This window comes from Oncorhynchus kisutch, linkage group LG14 (genome assembly GCF_002021735.2).
Source record: "Oncorhynchus kisutch isolate 150728-3 linkage group LG14, Okis_V2, whole genome shotgun sequence".
In the NCBI taxonomy this organism is placed as follows: domain Eukaryota; kingdom Metazoa; phylum Chordata; class Actinopteri; order Salmoniformes; family Salmonidae; genus Oncorhynchus; species Oncorhynchus kisutch.
Genome location: NC_034187.2, coordinates 30468207 through 30492935, shown reverse-complemented (window position 1 = coordinate 30492935; position 24729 = coordinate 30468207). Strand labels below are relative to the sequence as shown.

Below are 24729 nucleotides of genomic sequence, written 5' to 3'. Positions count from 1 at the left end.
TTTTAAACGCAGCATCATTTAACTTCCTCTGTATATTTTGAACTTTGAACGGAACCTTGAGAAAATTTGGACGACGTTGATTGGATGGTCAAGCCCAATGACGTGTTCATACGTGTGGTCCCAAACAAGAAACGAGTTTGAAAAAAAGTTGTTGTATCAACAACTTCCGGTACATTCAGTGAGCGATGTCTTAGAAACATAAACATAATTACTAAATTCGGTAAAATGGACAACCGTTGTTATTGTTGTTCATCAAAGTTCACTCTCTTCAGGAAGGTTTGTTTGTGCCCCCTACCCTACTCCCTTTACGTTTTTGTAGTTGGATATTTTTATTCCACGTGTAACTGTGTTCTCGTATGTTTCGAACTGCTTTGCTTTATCTTGGCCAGGTCCCAGTTGTAAATGAGAACTTGTTCTCAACTAGCCTACCTGGTTAAATAAAGGTGGAAAAAAAAAATATATATATATTTTTAAATGCTACATGCTTTATGTCCCTACCAGCCTATGGTGTATTTCTTTGTAGGCTGTAGCCTTGAAATAATATACCCTAAATAATTCATTTTCATTATTCTTTAGGCTCCCCGTCTGGCTCCTGACCTATTTAGAGTGTTTATATGCTGTTTAATATGTAGCCTATTTGAAATTATGTTTGCTTCATACATTCACCTTTTCATGTTTATTCAACTACTTTTCATTCAAATCCATATGGTTTGGTTTCAATACTTCAAAATCAATTGGTAGGTCCAGGTAGTCACAAAATGGGTGTTGGTTAAATTGTGATTTCAATGAATGAATGGAGTTTTTTTCCCCCTGTGAGCCTGGAGTGGTTTTTAGTGGAGCAGTAGGAAAGGACATAGAGTGCCGGAGCCGTGAACAAGCACCATGTGCTATGTATGAGCAGGACTTTCAACCACTCAACTCCGCTCACATACTCTGGTGGGGATGCATCCCAACCTAATTTTAGATGGTGCTACTTTTCTTAACCACAAGAGGCTGCTGTTTTTAACTCATTCCCAGCTCACGGAATAAGCTGCATTGGATGAGGCCAGTGGCTACAACATACCTCCTGAGCACAGTGGTGCAAAAAACACAGAAATGACAGCTGCCCACAAGAAACAGGTAATAAATATGCAGTCCTTTTTGAACACACACTTCAAAGGCTGCGTTTACACAGGAAGCTCAATTCACATCTTTAGACAATTATTTACATGTCTGATACCTATCATATGTTTCCCCTATTATGTAAATGGCAAAAAAACACATGGAATCGGATATTTGGACTTCATACCACCTCCATATGTGGACCTCAATCGTGATACAAACCCGATCCTCCATATGCGACCTTTGTCTGGATGCTCAGATCAGATATTGTTTTGCTCCTATGTGTTTTTTGTGTGTGTTATTTTTCACATAACCAGATGTTACTATAAAAACCACTCCCAATAACAACAGTGCCAGTAAATGTGCATTGCATCTGTGCTACTTCAAAGACTACATCAGTGTGAATGCGCAAATTGAATATGGGTCACATGTAAAATCTTAGTTCTTAGGGTGGCGGTGTAAACACAGCCAAAGAATCCCACAAATAAAACAGACAGTAAAAGCACAAAATGAAGTATATATTTGTTTGATCTATGTTTAAGACACCAGTTCTATCGTGTTCATCATCGAGGACCCCAGCAGCTGCCCTGGCCAGTCAGGCTTCAGACAGTGATGAGGATGAGCTTCCCTGGTGCTGCATCTGTAACCAGGAGACCTCCATCCGCTGTCACACCTGTGATGGGGATCTTTTACTGCAACCGCTGCTTCAGGTACTGCACAATACTACTACTACTACTACTACTATGGCCACATATCTATGCAATGATTTACAAGAAAGTGAAGTCCCTGTGTGCTTGTCATTGTTTTTTCGAAACATGACCTAGATAAATCTTGTATAAACTTCTGCCATTCTGCAGAGCAACACATGTATGAAGTATTTAGTATGTTAAATTATCAATCTGCTCTCCGTTTCCCCAGGGAGTGCCATGATATGAATGACAGGAAAGAGCACCGCACAGCTACAGTAGTTACACGGCACCTAAGAAAAACAAGAGGACGACGACGTGAGACTGCAGGGGCTGGCATCAGTGTTTCTCGGATTCACTCTAAAAGATGTGTACTATACCTTTTAAGAGGCTGGACAGTGTTCTTGAAATTCTGCAGGATCACGAAGAGAAGGCTTATCCAAACACTACTACCTGTCTTTAGGGTTGAAAAATTCCAGTAACTTTCCCAAAGTGCCCTGGTTTTCCAGAAATCCTGGTTGGGAGATTGCTGGAATTATGAGGGAATAAGCAGGGGTGTAAAGTCCTTAAGTAAAAAAAATAGTTTAAAAGTACTACTTAAGTAGTTTTTGGGATATCTGTACTGTACTTGACTATTTATATTTTTGACAACTTTTACTTCACTACATTCCTAAAGAAAATAATGTACTTTTTACTCCATACATTTTCCCTGACACCCAAAAGTACTTTTTATTTTACTGGATGACATTCACTTGTACTTGAGACATTTTCTATTAAAGTATCTTTACTAGGCATGCACTGATATGACATCTTTGGCCAATATCAGATATTTCCTTGCCCAAAAAAAACGATACCGATAACCAATGTTTAACATTTTAGTGGCCATTTAAGCATTCTAGTGCAGTTAAATAGTTGAAACACTCACACACACTGACCAAAAAGTTATTTTGTTGGCATTTACGTATGTCCCCATTACCTGTAAAACCTCATCAAAACCTATTTCTTTCACTTACTTGCTGTGCTGTTTCCTTGTCCATTTGTTCAGTCTGAACCAGGATTTCATCATACATGTCAAGCAGTGAAGTTTCAGCTCTGTCTGTCTGTGGCCTCTCTTCCTCGGTGTGCACTGTCACTGAGTCCGTTTCCATCTTGTCCAGCTGTGTCTTTAACATTTCACGTAAACCCTGTTTCTTGTCTGCATCGAAGTAGCGGTCCCTGTACCTAGCATCTAGCATGGTGGCAACACAGTAGAGGCTCAGAGAGAATGTCACCGAATCACTTGTTCACAGCCTCTAGTAGAGAACTTTTCCAAGTTAACCCAACGGTCTGTGTTGGCATTTTTGTTGAGCAGGCGTTTCAATGCCTTGACAGGGTACCACGTCTGCTGCAGACGCAGTTGAGCTTATTTCTCGAGTCAGTTGTTTGAATGGAGTTAAGAGTGTTCATGTTTCCAAGTGTCAAACATGTTCTCAAATGCCATTGAAATGGCAGCAGTGGTATGAGAACCAGCACATTCTTGAGCATGCAATACGGCTTTCCTCAGTACGAAATCCTCGTCAACCCACTGTGCTGTCAGACTCCTAATGCTCATGGGGCTGACATCGTTGGTCCAAATGTCAGTCGTGAAGCTAATAGCAGTGGCGCCCATAGATGTGAGTTTCAACAATACTGTGTAACTCCGGTAGGGCAACATCTGAAAAATAGCAGCTACTTGGTAGTGTGTACCAGTGCTCGACCAGTCGGCGAAAGCCAACATCATCCACGACAGAACGGTTGTTTCTCAAGGGTTGTTTCTCAAATGAATTCCATTATCTTGGCGTTAATGGATTTCGCCTTTGAGGGGTCTCGCTGAAATTTTCTAACTCTTTCAAATGACTGCTCGACTTGATGACTGCTCGATACACACAGACATTGTGGGCTAGGTTAGGAATGCTGTGTAGCGCTACATTTTCTTGTGGCGGCATTACGTCATCTACCTGAGTTACATAGGTATGCATGTCAGCTTTGACATCGGTTTTGCACATCAGCGTTAAACTAGACATCGAGCCGATGTTGTCATTTTTAGCTAATATCGGTCGATTCCAATATGCTTACCGATATATCGTGCATCCCTAATCTTTACTTTTACTTAAGTATGACAATTGGGTACGTTTACCGCCACTGGTAATAAGAATTATATCCGGTAATCCTCGAACCAGGATTTCTGTAAAACCAGGGAACTTTTGGAAAGTTTGTTACAGCCTTATTCTAAAATGGATTAATAAAGAAAATGTCCTCATCAATCTACACACAATAGCCCATAATGATAAAATGAAAACAGGTTTGTAGAAATGTTACCTAATTTATTCAAACTAAAAAACAGAAATACCATATTTACATAATTATTCAGATGCTTTGCCTATTAGACTTGAAATTGAACTCCGGTGCATCCTGTTTCCATTGATCATCCTTGAGATGTTTCTACAATTTCATTAGAGTTCACCTATGGTAAATTCAATTGATTGGAGATGATTTGGAAAGGCACACACGTCTTTATAAGGTCCCACAGTTGACAGTGTATGTTAGAGCAAAAACCACGCATTGAGGTCTAAGGAATTGTCCGTAGAGCTCCGAGATAGAATTGTGTCATGGCACAGATTTGGGGAAGAGTACCAAAACATTTCTGCAGCATTGAAGGTCCCCATGAACACAGTGGCATCCATCATTCTTAAATGGAAGAAGTTTGGAACAACCAACTCTTCCTAGAGCTGTCTGCCCAGCCAAACTGTCATTATTAAGTATTGTGTGTAGATTGATGAGGGGCAAAAATACAATTCATTTTAGAATAAGACTGTAACGTAACAAAATGTGGAAAATTTGAGGGGTCTGAATACTTTACAAATGCACTGTACCTGTCTTACAAAGAGACTAAGAAGAAACCCTGATTATGTTGCTAATCTAGTGTAATACATAGTAATTTGTCAAGTGTAGTTATAGATTTCTTCTAAATGGCTATACTATGAGTAACATTATGGGGTTGCATTAGCATAATGTAATGCTTGAGATTAGCTACATAACTGTGTTGTAGATTCACTTGACATTCACAGATCAGTAATCCAATCAACATCAGTCAATTACTTGTGGACTGTATTACCAGTATTGATTTACATTTAATTTGTGAGGTTAGTCTAATTTACTCTCACAAAATGTTTCACATTATTGTATTTTAGCATTACCCATCCTAACCCTTTTGGATTTTGGTCCAATGAAATAAAGTAGTCTGGGCAATTTGATGTGCTACCTCAATTGTAGCGCACTTGAAATGGCTTGCAGATTTCTTATTTGCTGATACTGAGATAGATGTTGAGTTGGTAATAACACAGACTCATGCACGTCGCACAAACACAATTTGCTTATTTGGGAGGATGTACGGTCCCAGACAACTCAGCTTCTCACTAGAGGCTCACAGAGGAGCCAGTATAAAAGGATTAGTGAAGGCTTTGTTTTATTTTGTCAGGCTGCATAGTCTGTGTTATGATCTGTCTTTGGCTGGGACTCTGACATGATTGTTATTTTTCCTGTAGCTGTGTGTAATGTAGATCTAAGGGATGTAAACAATGTGTTTATGAGAGTTTTTTTTATTATGTCCTGATAGCAAAAAAGCTATGTTCCCTACTTCTCCCACCACTAATATCATAACTATATAACACTGTCACTCTTTTGTCATACCCCGCCAGGGGTTCTCCACTCATACATTAGGACAGCCACAGTTTCAGAAAGGTTGGAGAGAGGATTTTTTTTAGGAGAGATTCTGTAGTGAACACCTTTACCAGATTACTGTCAGTATATGACAGAGAGAGCGGGGCAGAATGCAGTTTCATCAGGGTGCATTACTGTCTGGGTCATCTGGAAAGCCATAATGAATCTCACCTCCAGGGATTTAGTCCATTAAGACCCAGATAGAGGCCCCTCTGTGTTTGCCTAACTTTTCTATCCCACACAATGACCACAGACAGGAAATGGACAGGCATAATGGATGCAGATACAGATAATGGACCACCTTTTTGCAACATTTGTTATCTGTGATTCTGATATGCTGTCATTTCAATCAAGTCCCTTGTTTCAATTAGACAATACCTCACAAAGAATACATTTAGAGTAACAAGTGAGAATGAACATTTCCAGTAAAATGTTATTGGTCGCATACACATAAAGCAGATGCTTTTGCAGTTGTAGCGAAATGCTTGTAAAGTGAAATGTACAGTGCATATATATATATATATACACAGTGGGGCAAAAAAGTATTTAGTCAGCCACCAATTGTGCAAGTTCTCCCACTTAAAAAGATGAGAGAGGCCTGTAATTTTCATCATCTGCTTATTTGAACTATTCTTGCCATAATATGGACTTGGTGTTTTACCAAATAGGGCTATCTTCTGTATACCACCCCTACCTTGTCACAACACAACTGATTGGCTCAAATTCATTAAGAAGGAAAGAAATTCCACAAATGTACTTTTAACAAGGCACACCTGTTAATTGAAATGCATTCCAGGTGACTACCTCATGAAGCAGGTTGAGAGAATTCCAAGAGTGTGCAAAGCTGTCATCAAGGGGTACCTACTTTGAAGAATCTCAAATATAAAATATATTTGATTTGTTTAACACTTTTTTGGTTACTTCATGATTCCATATGTGTTATTTCATAGATTTGATTCTTCATTATTATTGTACAATGTAGAAAATAGTTATTTAAAAAAAAATTTTTTATCCTTGAATGAGTAGGTGTGTCCAAACTGTTGACTGGTACTGATTATAAAAACACAGGGGAATCTAGTTTTTGACTGTACTGGGTCTTTAACAAAAAACATGACTTTGTGTAACTTGCGTCAGAGCAATGGTGTGTTAAAGTGCAAACATGCAGAAAATTGAGGGCAATATTTAAATAATTAAAGCGTAACATTTCCCCTCGATGCTGATTTATCCACTGGTGCTGATTGGAATTACATATTGATGGGTGAAGAGCATTGGGAGGGTTGGCAGTGCCACGGTAGCATAGCCTAACAACTGCCTTGGGGCTGCCATTCTCTCTGCCCTACTTCTGGTGGCATCACATTTTCAATCTCTTCCTCTCTTCTTGTACAGTGTCTCCAGTGTGAAGCATGTAGCTTTTAGAATAGTACTGTTTTTTTGTGAATATTAAAACATACAATCTACCTTCAGTGAATCCGGTCAACATTTACATTACATTGTCATCTAACAGACTCCAATCCAGAGCGACCCACCGGAACAACCATGGTCAAGCGCCCCGACCAAGGACACGTTGACAGATAAAAACAGGGACCCGAACCAGCGATCTATCAGCCACTATTTTGATGTTTATATACACTGACTGGCTTTATCCTTCTATGAAATTACATGTCATCCATACACAGTAGGTATACATCCAGAGACTTGTCTCAAAAATGTTGCTTTTATTGACAAACACTTATCAGAACAAAAATATATGTACATAAGTAGGCAAGCAAAAATGTACAGTCTGACACAAAAACATTCCATGTGAGTAATAGACAATACATTTTACTACTGGTGCATTATTTTAATTGAGGGGAATCAAAATGTTTAAACTGTCCATAAATAATGTTCTATAAAACACCAATCAAAACCCACTGTTCTCTTTACAGACCAACATTGACCCATGTGTGCAGAGAGAAGGTCCCATTAACATGCAACTGCACAGAGAGACATCCAAAATACCAGGTAATGACGGGGTGGGTCGCGGAGTCTGGGGCGCTTCACATTGTCTCGATTCTTGATTTGACCTATTATTATTTCTTCAGGGGCCCTGACATTTTGCGTAGGCCCTTCATCCGATAAAGCAGCCCATTGATAAAGTCCTGAAAAGGAGGAAGAGAATGATTTAACACTACCCGTACCAGCAGTTGACGGTTAAACTCGTTCTGAGACAGTGTTTGAGCAGTGGACCATTGAATTGCAAGTATTTCTTTGTAGAGAGTAAATGTACAATAAGTGTAATTTGATGATTTGTTTTTTTCGGTACATGACTAAGGCTATAATAGTTGATGGTTGTGTCTCACCTCTTTTGGCTTCTCACATTCCTGCAGTAACTCCTGTAAATGTACAGAAACAAACATGGCCTCAGTAACTGAAGTGGACATTGCTCTTTCACGTCTAACATTGCGAAAGGACACCAACTGGGGTCAAGCGCTTGTAAAGCAATTACCCTACTTTGTTAAATATGCCCTGGTGTATGTGTGAAGTATAAACAAGGGCATAGCTGAAGTGTAAGTATTGCCTCATACTGTGACCCACAAAATGGCTTCTGACAAGGCTTAGCATTTGTGAAGGTATAGCTTACAGTGAAACCTTGGCTGGAAAATATCTATGTTCTCCCTGTTTGTGTCTCTTAATGAGCTTATTTTAAATGGCTCAAAAGTTACTGTGATAACTCTCATCTTTTATAACTATACTGTAAAACGTTATTGTTGTTTTCTTTGTTGACCAAATGTGTATTTGTTGGGGTACATTATACACTTCAAATTATACATTTATGAAACATGTACCTGTAGGCTGCCACTCAAAAGAAAGTCAACAGCAAGAAATACATACAGTTGAAGTGATAATACATTCAGTATAAACAGGAAACCAAAACAAAAAATAAGTGGGCTTCCAACCTCCCATCCCATTACCCCAAACCCACCAAGCCAACAAGTCTCCATCCAACACCCCCCACCCCAACTCATGGAAACCAAATTCAAATTAAGTTCAAATTAAGGGATTCCAAGGTTATATTTTTTCATAATCTGTTCCAGTTAATGGTTTGTTCAGATTCAATTAGATCTGTGGATCATACTTTTTTAATGGCTAGCTCAGAATATGAGCTTTCCAAAAGTTGTTCATACAGTGCATTCGGAAAGTATTCAGACCACTTGACGGTTTCCACATTTTGTTACGTTATAGACTTATTCTAAAACTGATGAAATAGTTTTTCCCCCTCATCAATCTACACACAATACCCCATAATGACAAAACAAAAATAGTTTTTTAGAAATTTAGCAAATATTACATTTACATAAGTATTCAGACCCTTTACATTGTTGAAGCATCTTTGGGTGCGATTACAGCCTCGGGTCTTCTTGGGTATGACACTACAGCTTTGCACACCTGTATATGAGGAGTTTCTCCCATTCATCTCTGCAGATCCTCTCAAGCTCTGTCAGGTTGGATGGGGAGCGTTGCTGCACAGCTATTTTCATGTCTCTCCAGAGATGTTCGATTGGGTTCAAGTCTGGGCTCTGGCTGGGCCACTCAAGGACATTGAGACTTGTCCTGAAGCCACTCCTGCGTTGTCTTGGTTGTGTGCTTAGGGTAGTTATCTTGTTGTAAGGTGAACCTTTGTCCCAGTCTGAGGTCCTGAGTGCTCTGGAGCAGGTTTTCATCTAGGATCTCTCTGTACTTGCTATGTTCAGCTTTCCCTCGATCCTGACTTGTCGCCCAGTCCCTGCTGCTGAAAAACATCCCCAACACATGATGCTGCCACCACCCTTGCTTCACTGTAGGAATAGTGCCAGGTTTCCTCCAGATGTGACACTTGGCATTCAGGCCAAAGAGTTCAATCTTGGTTTCATCAGACCAGGAAATTTGGTTTCTCATGGTCTGAGAGTCCTTTAGCTGCCTCTTAGCAAACTCCAAACGGGCTGTCATGTGCCTTTTACTGAGGAATGGTTTTCGTCTGGCCACTCTACCATAAAGGTCCTGATTGGTGGAGTACTGCAGAGATGGCTGTCCTTCTGGAAGGTTCTCCCATCTCCACAGAGGAACTCTGGAGCTCTGTCAGAGTGACCACTGGGATCTTGGTCACCTCTCTGACCAAGGCCCTTCTCCCCTGATTGCTCAGTTTGGCCGGATGGCCAGCTCTAGGAAGAGTCTTGGTGGTTCCAAACCTCTTCCATTTAGGATTGATGGAGGCCACTGTGTTCTTGGGGACCTTCAATGCTGCAGAAATGTTTTGGTACCCTTCCCTAGAGCTGTGCCTCGGTCGGAGCTCTACGGACAATTCCTTCAACCTCATGGCTTGGTTTTTGCTCTGACATGCACTGTCAACTGTGGGACCTTATATAGACAGGTGTGTGCTTTTCCAAATCATGTCCAATCAATTGAACTTACCACAGGTGGACTCCAATAGAGTCCTAGAATAGTTTCTTTATTTTTTTATTTAATACATTTGCAAAAAATTCTAAATAGCTGTTTTTCCTTTGTCAATAATAAGTATTGTGTGTAGATTGATGAGGATTTTTTTAAATGTAATCCATTTCAAATTAAGGCTGTAGCTTAACAAAATGTGGAAAAGTCATGGGGTCGGAATACTTTCCGAAGGCACCGTGTATTATAGAGATCAGTCCTTTCGGGAGCCCAGATAATTTATTTACAAATCCCATCATTGGATGTTTCGGTAGTTTGGTTTTCCAAGGGACTCCATAGGCTAGCATAGAATGATTTGTCTGGTAATGTGTATGTATCTTTCAAATCTTGGAACGTTCTCAAACCATTACTGTCCATGATATCGGCAAGGGTACAGATTCCACTTTTGGACTATTTGGGGGACGCAAAAGGCCGCACTCCAGATCGCAAGGTGTTCTTGTGAAATATGGAGTATGCGCATGCTATTTTGTTTGTACATTTTGTGGCAAATACAAATTGAGTGAGCAATAATAGGACCACCGTGTAGTTTAAATTGTTTCAGGGATATATCAGTGAAGACCACCTCTTCCAGGGCAACAACTCCATACTAAGCCAGGGGGCATAATGTCTAAACCAATTTAGGTTTGAGCAAAATACTAGTGCCTGAAAATACAATTGAAAAGTTTGGTATGGATAGTCCTCCTACGTCTTTCCCTCTTTGTACGTTTGTTAATTTGATCCGGGATCGTTTACCTTGCCATATACATTTTGAAAACACACAATTAATTTTATCCCAATAGCCAGAAGGGGGAGCCATGTGAAGCATTGAACTACAGAAATTCAGCTGTGGCAATATGGGTATTCATTTTAGCAATAGATATTCTGCCGGTTAAGGCAACTGGGATATTATTCCACCTACTGAGGTCGGATTGAATTGATTTTAAGCATTCTGTTAAAGTTTATGGCAAAGGTTTTATCTAAGGAAGGAAAAATATCTACTCCCAAATATTTAAAATGGTAAACGATTGGGATTCCATAAGTAGAGAAACTCATCCATCGGGGTCTTGAGAGGCAGTAGGGCTGATTTGGTTAGATTCATTTTATATCTTGAGACTAAGCTGAATTTATCTTTGATCTTCAATACATTTGGGAGTGATTAAGATATATTATCTAGGTATAGTAAAAAAAAATAGATGTAGATTTCAGGGAAATTGGTATTATTTGCTCGATTGAAGAATTGTCTGGCAAATGGGTTCCATGCAAAGGCGAAATTGGATCACTTTGTCTGCTCCTTTTAGGGATTCTGAACGGAGCAGAGCAGGTATTGCCTGTTATAACATTGTTTTGACAGTATTATACAATAAAACTAACAATATAGTACCTTATTAATTATTTACAGTAATGGCAATTCACTCTGGGTGTTTTTATGCGTAAACAGTAAATGATACCGTTTATTCCAAAGAAACTTTGATTTAACAGTACATTACTGTAACCGCACATCATTGTGGGATTGGCAAGCTTCCAACCTACCTCACTTCACTGTTAAAAGAAAATATGAGACACCAAACCCGTTCCAGACGGATTTACCTAGATTGGTATATACTAGTGGAACCTTAATAGTTAACCATTTAAATCTTGAGGTTCCATTAGTTCATACCGATCTAGGTAGATCCACCTTCACTTTTAGTGCCCCCCATTTTTGGAATAGCCTACAAAACTCTCTACATCTTGACTCTCTGGTGTCTCTAGGGCAGTTTAGGACTTTAATGTTGAGTATATTTTTTGAGAATTGCAACTGTTTGGATTGAATGTAAATAATTGTTTTAATAATAATTGTGGTGTTTGATTCTATAGTGTTGATTCTGTACGATTATTTTAATTTTTAATTCTTAATTTATTGTATTGTTTTCCTTGATGCACCATTGTAAATGAGACCCTGGTCTCAAAGGGTTCCGCTGAATAAAAAAGAAAACAAAGATATAAGATATAAAATACCAAAATGTTGTATTTATCCACTTGCACTTCTAGAGGTTTTAACAAAAGCTTCTTCTACACTGTAATTCATCGATATGCTGTAATATGTGAGCAAATTACCTAGCCAACATGCTTGCACCAATCCTTGCAGTAAAATACAAACCTCATCTACACTGAATGAATTTCATTAATTAATTAATCCAATTATTAATTCATTAATTTGTTACAATTCCCATAATATTATTACACTAATGCACTGTACTTTTGTTTTTGCCATAACTTACAGGCCTGAAAGTTACCGTAATAACACAGGTAAAAAAGATTACAGTAACTGTATTGGATACCGTTAAAATATGGTACGGTAACATACTGTACTTAGATTTTGTTTACACCTTTAACCTGACCTCCTCTCAGGACATCGTGCCAGTAATCACCTGCAGTCTGGATCTCTGCTCCGTGTCAGATAGCTCCAGCAGCTCATCTATGTCAATCTCTAACTCTGTGATCTCCTCCTCCTGGACAGAGAGCGAGAAGGAGAGAAAGAAAGAGGTCAGAGACACAGGGACGTTGTTTTACCCGCCATGCAAACATAGATGAACTGTGACTGCGGCTCCCTGCCACCTTAAATAGGCCCTTTTAAATATGTTTGAACATATTTCACTTAACCGTACCAAAGAAAATGAGTCTTAGAGTATCAAGTCTTAAAGGCATTGCTGATGAATCAAGCATGTTGTACCACTAGAACAATAATGTATGTCTAACCTCAAATATAAACGCAACATGTAAAGTGTTGGTCCCACGTTTCATGAATTGAAATAAATACACTCAAAAAGATTATTTCTCTCAAATTTTGTGCACAAATTCATTTACATCCCTGTTAGTGAGCATTTCTCCATGTCCAGGATAATCCATCCACTTGACAGGTGTGGCATATCAAGAAGCTGATTAAACTCCATGATCATTGCACAGGTACAACATGTGCTGGGAACAATAAAGAGCCACTCTAAAATGTTTTGTCACACAACACAATGCCACAGATATCTGAAGAGTTGAGGGAGCATGTAATTGGCATGCTGACTGCAGGAATGTCCAACAGAGCTGTTGCCAGAGAATTGAATGTTAATTTCTCTAGCATAAGCCGCCTCCAACTTCGTTTTAGAGAATTTGGCAGTACGTCCAAACAGCCTCAGAACCGCAGACCACGTGTAACCACGCCAGCCCAGGGCCTTCACATCCGGCATTTTATCTGCGGGATCATCTGAGACCAAACTGTGGGTTTGCACAACCAAATAATTTCTGCACAAACTGTCAGAAACCATCTGCAGTTCAGCAAATGCTCTCCTTTGATGGCCTCTGGCAATCTGGAGAAGTGTGCTCTTCATGGATAAATCCCGGTTTCAACTATACCTGGCTGTAATGAATCTCTCTGTCGTCTGAGGCGTACTAGGAAATATTGGACCAATATGCAGCGTGGTAAGTGTTCGTCATATTTATTACACTGAACACAGGAAACAAACGAACAAGCGAATAAAAAAAAAACGAAACAGTTCCGAATGGTGAAAAACACTGAAACGGGAAATAACCCCCACCAACAAGAGTGGGAAAACAGGCTACCTAAGTATGGTTCTCAATCAGAGACAACGATTGACAGCTGCCTCTGATTGGGAACCATACCAGGCCAAACACATAGAAATATAAACACAAGAACAAAACATAGAATGCCCACCCCAACTCACGCCCTGACCAACCTAAAATAGAAACATACAAAGGAACTAAGGTCAGGACGTGACACTGGCAGATGGTGTTGTGTGAGCGGGTGGATTGCTTATGTCAACGTTGTGAACAGAGTGCCCCATGGTGGCAGTGGGGTAATGTTATGGGCAGGCATAAGCTACGGACAACAAACACAATGCATTTTATCGATGGAAATTTGAACTAGATGCTGAGGCCCATTGTCGTGCCATTCATCCACCGCCATCACCTCATGTTTCAGCATGATAATGCACGGCCCCATGTCGCAAGGATCTGTGCACAATTCCTGGAAACTGAAAATGTCCCAGTTCTTTCATGGCCTGCATACTCACCAGACATATCACCCGTTGAACATGTTTGGGATGCTCTGGATCGACGTGTACGACAGCGTGTTCTATTTCCCGACAATAACCCGCATTGATGAGGAGTGGGACAACATTCCTCAGGCCACAATCAACAGCCTGATCAACTCTATGCGAAGGAGACGTGTCGCGCTGCATGAGGCAAATGGTGGCCAGACCAGATGCTGACTGGTTTTCTGATCCACGCCCCTACCTTTTTTTACAGGTATATCTGTATTCCCAGTCAAGTGAAACCCATAGATTATGGACTAATGAATTTACATATTTTGACAAGGGGCAGGAGGAAAGGCAACTTCCATCTGATTTCACGGATGATTTACCCAGCTAGCATTTTGCTCAACCATTAGAGTAAGAATTCCTCTGTTTAATTAAAAAAAATATGAAATTAGCAGTTAGGAAGTTAGGACGTTTCTGCTTCCTTATTCTGGGCTAATTTCTTTATATGGCAAATATCCTGTGCAGATTAGTCTAGACCTGGGGTAAATATTCTGGGTGTGTTTAAGAATAACCCCTTACTGTGTGATATGTGGTCATTTGTTGTAAACTGACACTTACCTGGAAATCTAATTATCTAATGAATTTAGTAGACTGTGTTAACAGATTTCAAATGAATCCAATTAACTCCTACCAATGTCAGTTACAGCCCCTAGATATAGATGAGTGTCTGCCATCTTTGAGAAACATTGCAAAACCACATCCACACCAAAATGACTCCGCTAATCTAAAATAAATACTAAGGTAATAGTAATCAATCTATATACTGGCTGATATTGCCCTTTGAATACCATTTACTGACAGGATACGATGATGGCTCACTTCTGGCCATGGAAGACTGAGCTGGGAAATATCTGGAGTCAGCAGGTGTAGTTTTAGATTTGAAAAGCCCTTAAAAAGATAATTTTCCAGTTGGGGGTTTAATGGCAGGTCTGTTGAAGATGGCAGATCTCTGGATGAGGAGAGCGCTATAATCAATGAGTCTAGTGCTGAGTGGCAGAATGGAAGAGATCAACAGCCCAGTCCAGAGTCCCCTGTGTGTCCCTCTAATTGATAAATGATGCCAGGTCTGACTGTTTGGGATTCTGCATATTGGCATTATTCCACGGGTGCAGGGCCCTGCTGGGCTGTGCTGGGCCAGCGAACCACTGATCCAGTGATCCTCTCTCTGTCTGACTCTGGCTTAAGACTGCAGGGCAATGCACAGTACCACAGAATATCAATGAAAGTTTCGAAAATTCAGTGGGAGAAAAAGTGTATGCATTTGTTATTGTCATGAGAAAGCCTTTGTAACCTTTTGTAGTAGCTCTTCAATGTTTATATTGTGTGGGGTTGAATGCTTTTCATTTGTGTGATTTAATTTAATTTAAAAATGTATCTGGGACTGAAAATGTCTCGACAGCACTTTTGAAGTTAGAGAAACTAGTCTGACATTAAAATAAATGTTGGCATACATTTTTTTAACACATGAATATGAAAGTGGTTCTTTAGAGGAGCATCATTTTTGAACTGCAACATGGATTAGAACTGCAATCTTAATTAACCATTTTATGTTGAGGATGTTGTTTGGATAAGATGCTCCTGTATCCAAGGGGCCAGTTGTATCCATGCCAGCAGAGCCTAAAACTACATTGCCTTTAGGTAGAGTTCAATTGAAATTTGATTGGAATTTGGGGTTCATGACCATTTATATTCAACATTGACATGACAAGACAGAAATCATATCATAGCAGCCAACTGCTGAGGTATTGTAGATTGATGCATTTACAATAAGTACATGGTGATTATGCAGTATGATAGAGAAGCTACATTCTCCACTTTGCTTGGATCCCTAAAACACTCTGACCACATAACAAACCGATGTTCCTAAACCAATCAGTCTTATTATACTGAACAAAAATATAAACGTTAGAAATGTTTCATGAGATTAAATAAACGTTTCCAGTAATTTTCCATATGAACAAATAGCTTATTTCTGTCACATTTTGTGCACACATTTGTTTACATCCCTGTTAGTGAGCATTTCTCCTTTACCAAGATAATCCATCCACCTGACAGGTGTGGCATATCAAGAAGCTGATTAAACAGCATGATCATTACACTGGTGCACCTTGTGATGTGGACAATTAAAACGCCACTCTAAAATGTGCAGTTTTGTCACACAACACAATGCTACAGATGTCTGAAGTTTTGAGGGAGCGTGCAATTGGCATGGGGATTGCAGAAATTTCCACCAGAGCTTTTGCCAGAGAATTAAATATTAATTTCTATACCATAAGCCACCTCCAACGTCGTTTTAGAGAATTTGGCAGTACATCCAACTGGCCAAACGACCATAGACCACATGTAACCACGCCAGCCTAGGACCTCCACAGCTGCCTTCTTCACCTGCGAGATCGTCTGAGACCACCACCCGGGCAGCTGATGAAACTGTGGGTTTGCACAACCGAAGAGTTTCTGCACAAACTGTCAGAAACCGTCTCGGGGAAGCTCATCTCGTCGTCCTCACCAGGGTCTTGACCTGACTGCAGATTGGCATCGTAACCGACATCAGTGGGCAAATGCTTACCTTCAATGGCCACTGGCACGCTGGAGAAGTGTGCTCTTCACGGATTAATCCTGGTTTCAATTATACCTGGCAGATGGCAGGCAGCGTGCATGGCATCGTGTGGTTTGCTGATGTCAATGTTATGAATAAATGGTGGTCACACCAAATACTGACTAGTTTTCTGATCAATGCCCCTACTTTTTTTATGTATCTGTGACCAACAGATGCATATCTGTATTCCCAGTCTTCAAAATCCATAGATTAGGGCGTATAGAATTTATTTAAATTGACTGATTTCCTTATATGAACTGTAACTCAGTAAAATCTTTGAAATTGTTGCGTGCTGCGTTTATATTCTTGTTCAGTGTAGTTGATACTAATCAGAGACGTAAAGGAAACCTTTCCCACAAAACCATGTTGTTTTGAAAAGAGGCTGACGTGAAAGTCAGACAAGACTGATTGTCGTCTAAATTCATTACTCATGACATTTTTTTCCTGTAAGAGGCTCGAGCTGTCGACCAATCAAAACATACCATAACAGAGGGGTCACAGGTCATACGCATTACATTTATCTGAGATCATCTGCATTGTGAGGAGGCTAATGGCTGTAACAAGTTAGAGGCATCACGCATTTAGTACTATATCCATTGAAACGAGAGCCATATTGCTTTACATGTGTAAATTAACAATTACATTTACATTTTAGTAATTTAGCAGATGCTCTTATCCCTTTACAGGAGCTATTAGGCTTAAGTGCCTTGCTCAAGGGCACATCAACAGATAATGACATAACTGCAGTCTGAAATATATTTCCATTGAGTAAGGATATTTTCTGTTCATTTTGAAGTTTTTCCTACTCTTAGTGTTTTTTCACACCTCTGCGATTTGAGACTATTTTCCTAAAAAGGTGTGAAGTCATCAACGTGGTCCAGTGCCACTGCCACTCAATACCCAACCAATAAGCTACTTGTATAAATTAGAGATGTCACTAAATAATTCAGCTCTTGACACAGGGGGCTGACCACTAAATACTTCCACACGGAAGAGTCAGAGTATCCAACCACAGCCTAACCTGCATTCCCCTGAGTTCATGCAAAATTCATCCCATTAGTCAACGCACATGGACCAACCATGTCTCCTCCTGCCACACCAATGGGTGGTGTCTACCAAACAACTTATCCTTCTCAGATAGACTGGAGTTTGTCTAGTCACCACTGAAATATGACATTAAGACATGAGCACCTCAAATCCTATAAAGAGATAGGCCATACTTAGGGCAGGAGTTTTTTCTTGACTGCGTGACCTGTCCAGGAAACCCTGCTTGCCCTAGTCATACTGTTTTATCCATACAGGAGTACAAACCCACAAAGACTGTACCTACCAGACAACAGGCCTGTTTCATATGGCAGGCCCCATAACCACAATGACAAAGGAGTTGCTACTACTGCTACTGTATCTGTTATCATTCCATCAATCATGCAGGGATCCCATTACGTGCAACATCCTTCAGTCATAAAGGGCCTTCTCTCTCAGGGATTCCCGCAGACAAATTAGTACAGTCAAGAACTCAAACACAATAACATTAGTGTACTGTCTACTAGTCTACTATTAGCGTACTGATGACATGTCCTGAGTAGCTTAGTTGCGCTTGCTACGCTGGGGTTGTGGGTTTGATTCCCACGGGAGACCAGAAAGAAAATGTATGCACTCACTACTGTAAGTGAGTGTCTGCTAAATGACTAAAATGTAAAATATCTACTGTACATAATTATCATGATAATAGTATGACAATAATATCAAACCCTATGCAAATTATAAATAGTTCTGGAACCATATTCTAACTGTGTTCTGCTCGCCTGAGTTAGAATATCAACCCTACCTCGATGCCTGATAAGCGGAACAAGAGGAGGGTGTTCCTGGAGCAGCTGGGAAAGGCACTTGTAACCCCACACATTCAAAGAAGGGAGCGCCTCCCCCGCATAGCAGCCTCTGCAGCGCGTGTGAAAGCTGTTCAGGGGCCCAAATCTTGTCCTGATCCACCTGAGGCTGCAGCTGGGGCAGGCAAGAGGAGGAGATGCCAATAGTCCTGCTAATTAGAGTTGATTGATTCATGTTGTTCACGTTTTTGTTTTGTATCTATTATCTTATTATGTTCTTATTTATTGTTGTTGTTTATACACCTTGTGGGTGGGGGCAATGGTTCAAAAAATGGGAGAAGACTAGTATTTTGTTGTTGAAGTCCTCATTCTACAGTATATAAGAATATATCACTATGTTGCCAAAAAAGTAAGACGGTTATTGTTTCCCTTCAATAAAATGCATTCAAAACTACTTTCTGCACATTTCTGCTACTTTCTTAGGCTATACAAGTGCTATCTCTTGCTAAAAAATGTATGTTTACACCTATGCAGTACCTTTAGTATAATAATAATAATAATAGACCTCTACTTTAGTAAAGAAAACAAGTATGACAGGTGTGTTCAAATAAGTGGTGTCCACAGATTTAAATGCAGTCTGTCTGCATTGTGAAGAGGGAAATCCCAGATATTCACAAAGTTTGTGATGAATGACAGGTTGTTTCTTCATGCAAAATATATTTGGTGTTTAAAATTCAATTAAGCTGCTTTATTTTATGGGTTTAGTGAAGGAGGGTCACTTTTTACCCTTAGAACAAGGGGAGTATACAGAATGTTAAGACTACACAAGGCTTCAAGTAATGATGGACGGTCATTTCTCTTTGCTTATTTTATCTGTTCTTGCCATAACATGGACTTGGTCATGTACCAAATAGGGCTATTTTCTGTATACCACACCTACCTTGTCACAACACAACTGATTGGCTCAAACGCATTAAGAGGGAAATAATTTATTCAAATGTACTTTTAAGAAGGCACACTTGTTAATTGAAATGCATTCCAGGTGACTACCTCATGAAGTTGGTTGAGAGAATGCCAAGAGTATGCAAAGCTGTCATCGAGGCAAAGGGTGGCTATTTTAATCATCTCAAATATAAAATATATTTTGATTTGTTTAACACTTTTTTGGTTACTACATGATTCCATATGTGTTATTTTATAGTTTTGATGTCTTCACTATTCTACAATGTAGAAAATAGTAAAAATAAAGAAAAACCTTTGAATGAGTAGGTGTTCTAAAGCTTTTGACTGGTACTGTACATATCCCAAGAAGCCATGGATTACGGGCAACATCCGCACTAAGCTAAAGGCTAGAGCTGCCGCTTTCAAGGAGCAGGACGTTATACAGTGCTGATTTTAGCATGTAAATCTTGGTGGGGAAAACTCCCCCAATTTTCTGCATGTCAACAAGACCGATACACAACGCAACACAATAAACAATACATTAATTGCACTATAATGGTGCCCACAAACTGTTAGAACCTACATAAAGCCATCCCAGAGTTTTCTTTTCAGCACCATGGAGTGAATCCTTACCACTAATATACCTAGCTATCAGCGAAGCCTTGTCTGGCAGCGAAACAGTTCATTCAGCCTCATTTACTGCCTTTAAAGAAAATAGCTGATATGGCTGACTTGCTTAAACAAATGTTGTTTCTACTGACAATTGAGACGTACAAACTATGGCATAAGGGAATGATGAGCGGATAAGAGGCAATCCATAATTTCGATTAAGACAATGAGTGAGATAAGACGGATGTAGTCAATATAACTATGTATTCAGCACTTTTGAAATGTACAGCGACAGAATTCAGAACATGGACCGTTCTTACAGTATTCTCCCTGTACACCAAGTCAGAACCGTAGGATAAATAAAGGGATTATATACGCAGACAATGAACTCTCTTACAATATTTGATAGTGACATTTCTCTAAAACAGGCTATAGGCTACATGTGCACCACCAAGTCAGAACAGTAGGCTAAATTATGAGGGGGAAAGGGACCAAACTATTAGGTCGAGGCACATGGGCTACTAACAGCTTACTACACAACATACACTTAATATTACTTTCTTAGCTACAGTATACATATCTCGCTGGAATAATACATAATTTATGCAGCAGCATATAATACATTTTTGGACTCACCTTGTTGTGCTGTGCTCATTTGAACAAGAAGGTGGCGCTGTGGTCCTTTTTGTGGGCAAATTTTGTTATCAAACTTTGTCATCAAAGTCTGGCATTCTCTGGATTTATGATGCTTTAAAGATAACTGGAAACTCGAAAATAAAACGGTTGAATCATGCCGTCAGTGATCTTCAGGTCGGAGCTTTAGAAAGAGGCCTGAGTTCTCAACTTGGAATTCTGAGTTGGATGACTGTTCAAAACATATTTTCCCAGTCGGAGCTCGTTTTTTTCTGAGTTTCCAGTTATCTTGAACTCACAAGTCTGAGATTTTCCAGTTGTATTGAACGCGGCAGAAGTCATGCTGGATTGACATTATGGCCAATGTATTCAACCTTTTCTGGCCCATGGTGTTGCATGCAAGTGCTTATCCTTTTAAGCTTGGAAAAGAGACCCTTAAACCCAGACTTGGACCACACACGCTCTCCACTGAATAGCAGGCTAGTGATTGCTTTGTTCAATTTGCAATTTCCAACTTGTTGTCTAATGTTTATGTCCAATGGTCGAAGAGCACTGAAACGTTTTATGCATAATTTTCTCTTTATGACAAGGATTGAAAAGGATTTGCCAGTAAATTGTCAACTTAATTTATGATGATGTAATGTGATTTGACGTAATTTTATCTGTGGCCAAGGACCTTGGGCCTTCTTGGATGGGCACTTCTAATGTAAATCTACAATAAGGCAGCACCCAAGGGGCTTCAATTTTTTAGCTCTCCCTGTAGATTTTGGGGTGACGTAGTGTCCCCATGAATGACAGAAAACTGAGCCAATCACAGCGCAACTAGAGAACATTACCAACCCTTACGCCCTGTATTTTCCACTGGTTGCCCCACCACCACAGAAAGCACTGAGCTAAACTGAAACACCTGCATTTTGGAGCTGCCTTACTCAAGAAGCAAAAAATATCCTATGTTTGTATGCGGCATTATTAACAAAACAAATGTTTGTTTTTTTACATTGTTTGCAAACTGATATATGACATGTATTTATGCTAAAATAACATGCAAAACAGGCAACAGGTGGGGTTCTGCCCTGAATGACGGGTCACCACTGCGCTTGTAAGAAATCCCGCAATGACCTCCGACGAACCATAAAACAGGCAATGTGTAAATACAGGACTAAGATCAAACCCTACCTGTTGTTTAAGAAGCATGTGACGAATAAAATTTGATTTGATTTAAACATATTTATTTTATTTGGTTTTGAAGCAGCAGGCAAGACTGACCTAGCATCATTTGTAAAGCAGCATAGAGATTCTTCTTAACCATAATCTTCTATTCTTATTTCTGAGATTCAGGCATCATTTCAACCCACCGCCTTTCAGGGATCTTTGCAAATATTACCAGAGAAATAAGCAGTTAATGGGATCGCTAAAAAATTTGCACTGCTGAGTGGAATATATTTAGGAGACAGGTGTAATGCAATCCTTACAAAACGCCAACCATTGTTGTGTGTCCAATCTGACAGTAGAGTGGTTTTATTAAAATCACCCAGGCTTACAGTAGCTCACACGGGCTGTCCACTGGCCTGTTCTGAGGTAAATGTGGAGTCTGAGCCGAGAGGAGAATCCTGCAGCAACAGGAAATGTTGAATTATTATGTGTATTATAATTAATTGACTTTTTTTGTAGGTGTTGATACATTTCTTGGTAGGACAAATCAAATCTAACGTTTTAAAGTGAACATTACAAACTTTAGAAGCCTTTTTAAACCTGGAATACACTACAAGTTTGCATTTCCTGCTGTGCAGGAACATTATCAGCAACAAAAGAGTGATCAAATTAAGATCCTACATATGAAGCTATTTTCAGGAACTTTAATGAGGACACCCCTCACACGTGATGCTCTCTCATGCCCTGCAGCATCAGTATGCCATATGCAGTGTTTCTTGGCAGTAGAGAATCATTTTTTGGTTGGAGGCATTCAAGTCACTCACTGCCCCAACTCAACTCCCTCCTCAGTCAGGAAAGTAAATGAGAAACATCATCCTCATCCACCCCGTCCTTCCCCAATCCAGCTTCAAACACAGGCCGTGTTGTCATATGATCTCCATTATCACGCGGATGCCCATGCTCCTGAAGACATCCCTCTGACTCCTCTGTGCCTTTCCTCTTCACGAGGGAGCCAGTCTTCTGTTGCCATGGCATCCCCAGAGACTTCCCAGCAAATCGATGCAGCCTCTGATTATAATTGGATTTACCCCCACCAAATTGCAGTGCAGTGATAACACGGGGGGGTCCTACGATCTCCACACAGGGGTCCCACTCCCTAATCTTTGGAATCAATTATGCTAATGCCCAGTCCCTCCGTTTGTGGTGTGCAATCCTGGCCATAAGCAGTTCTGCAGACAACCTCCCTGCCGAGATCTGAGCAGTAAACCTCTCAAGTTCTTAGAAGTCTCAGACTGCAAACTGACCAGAGACAACAGGGATTTGCTGCCCTGTCTGAACCAGTGTCACAGAGGGGAGTAGATTCTCATCTTTTGAGGACAGATAGTACTGTCTGTGTATAAGTATTTATAATAAGGAAAGGGGTGATTGTATTAGCCAATTAATATGTTTATGTTAGATAGATAATGTTGTGTTACTCTGGAATGCTGTATGTATGTCCATTCAGTGATAGATGTTCAGAAAGGATATAAATAATGTAATATGATGTATAGTCATCCTGATATGAGGGTCAGATAATGTGTATCAACAAGGCTGATAATGCAGTAATAAATCTACCCACACAGCCCCTGGGACCTAGCTGTGCCAGCAGCAGCCGTGCACGACCTACCTCATAGTCGAAGAGCAGGTGCAGCTGATTGTCGATCCACTCCTCAATATCCAGCCTCCTCTGCAGGTCCTTGCGGTTGTATTTGACTGTCAGCTTGCCCAGTTTGCGATGCGTATGCTCCTCTTTTTTATCTGCGGACTGGAACATCACCCTGGACTGGGTGACTGGCTCCGACGCCATGCCTGCCATGGCCTCGGGTAAAACAGCTGAGGAAACACACAGCCGTCTCTCTCTCTTTCTATATCTTCCTCTGTCTCTGGTGCTCTCACTCCCACCCTCTCTCTTGCTGTCTTTCTTGTGTGCTCGATCTTTTTCTTCTTCTCTTGCTCTAGCTCTCCTACATATCTATCTTGCTTGCTCCGTCTGTCTATGTGCACTCGTCTCCCCCCCCTCCCTCCCTCGCTGCCTGTGGAGGATGGTAATGAAATATGCCTCTGTGTGTGTGTGTGTGTGTGTGTGTCTAGGTGTGCTATCCTTCTCTCTCAGGTAGGAGTGCATAGGTCAATTACAGAGTGATAAAAGCTGAGAAAGGGATGAGAGGGCAACCAAAGATCGGAGTGGTTATAAATACATTTATTTAACAATTTTGTTATCCAGAAAAATATCCATGTCCCAAATTCTAACACATGTGGGTTTCCAATTTTCCAATGTGCCCTAATCAGGAGTTTACTCAGTGCTTGACTGAGTAAAGAGCTTACCGGAGCTGAATACCGGCACCTAAAATGTTCTACTGCTTGAGGTCCTGCACCTCTTATAGAATACTGTATAAGCTCAAAAGTATTGTGGAGCTCCTGCACCTAAATATAAAAGGTACCGGCACCCAAAATGAGTACCAGAACCTACTGTATTTCAGTCCAAGTCAAGCACTGAGTTTACTGTATTACTCGGTGGCTTATCATCTCTCCATCACAGCATGTGGAAACTCTTGGCCATCCCTGTTCATCCACACATCAGAATACCTGTGTTTCCCTGACAGGTGATCTAGACTTCCTCCAGTGTTCATTAGATCCCCCCACGTCATTTATAACAGCTATTATCAGGTGTACGTTTAATAAACCTTGAAGTCAAATTGGCATCCTCAGTTACACCTCCATCAATAATGGATAAAAGAGAGAGCAGATAAATGCTGTGAACAATCCCTCAGAGGGTAAAACCAGTGATAAAGACTCTGAACTAACCCATTTCATTTGAGAAGGTCAAATATCACCGGGAACTAAATTAGTCAAGGTTAAAACTACTTAGTGTTTCTTTC

At 40.2% G+C, this 24729-nt stretch overlaps 1 protein-coding gene and 1 long non-coding RNA gene across 2 annotated transcripts; one reads left to right on the top strand and one right to left on the bottom strand.

Moving 5' to 3' along the window:
* Window positions 1-84: 84 nt before the first annotated feature.
* LOC109903990 (uncharacterized) lies at window positions 85-2899 on the top strand. Its single transcript, XR_002257115.2, has 4 exons — window positions 85-276; window positions 1018-1119; window positions 1644-1811; window positions 2020-2899. It is a non-coding gene; the product is annotated as an uncharacterized LOC109903990 (long non-coding RNA).
* A 4306-nt stretch (window positions 2900-7205) lies between these two features.
* LOC109903174 (protein phosphatase 1 regulatory subunit 14B-like) lies at window positions 7206-23880 on the bottom strand. Its single transcript, XM_020499819.2, has 4 exons — window positions 23478-23880; window positions 12377-12457; window positions 7865-7897; window positions 7206-7663 (listed from the first exon to the last, which is right to left on the bottom strand). Exons 1-4 carry the CDS (start codon window positions 23664-23666, stop codon window positions 7595-7597), a joined length of 372 nt encoding a protein of 123 aa, XP_020355408.1. The 5' UTR covers window positions 23667-23880; the 3' UTR covers window positions 7206-7594.
* Between the last annotated feature and the right edge of the window lie 849 nt (window positions 23881-24729).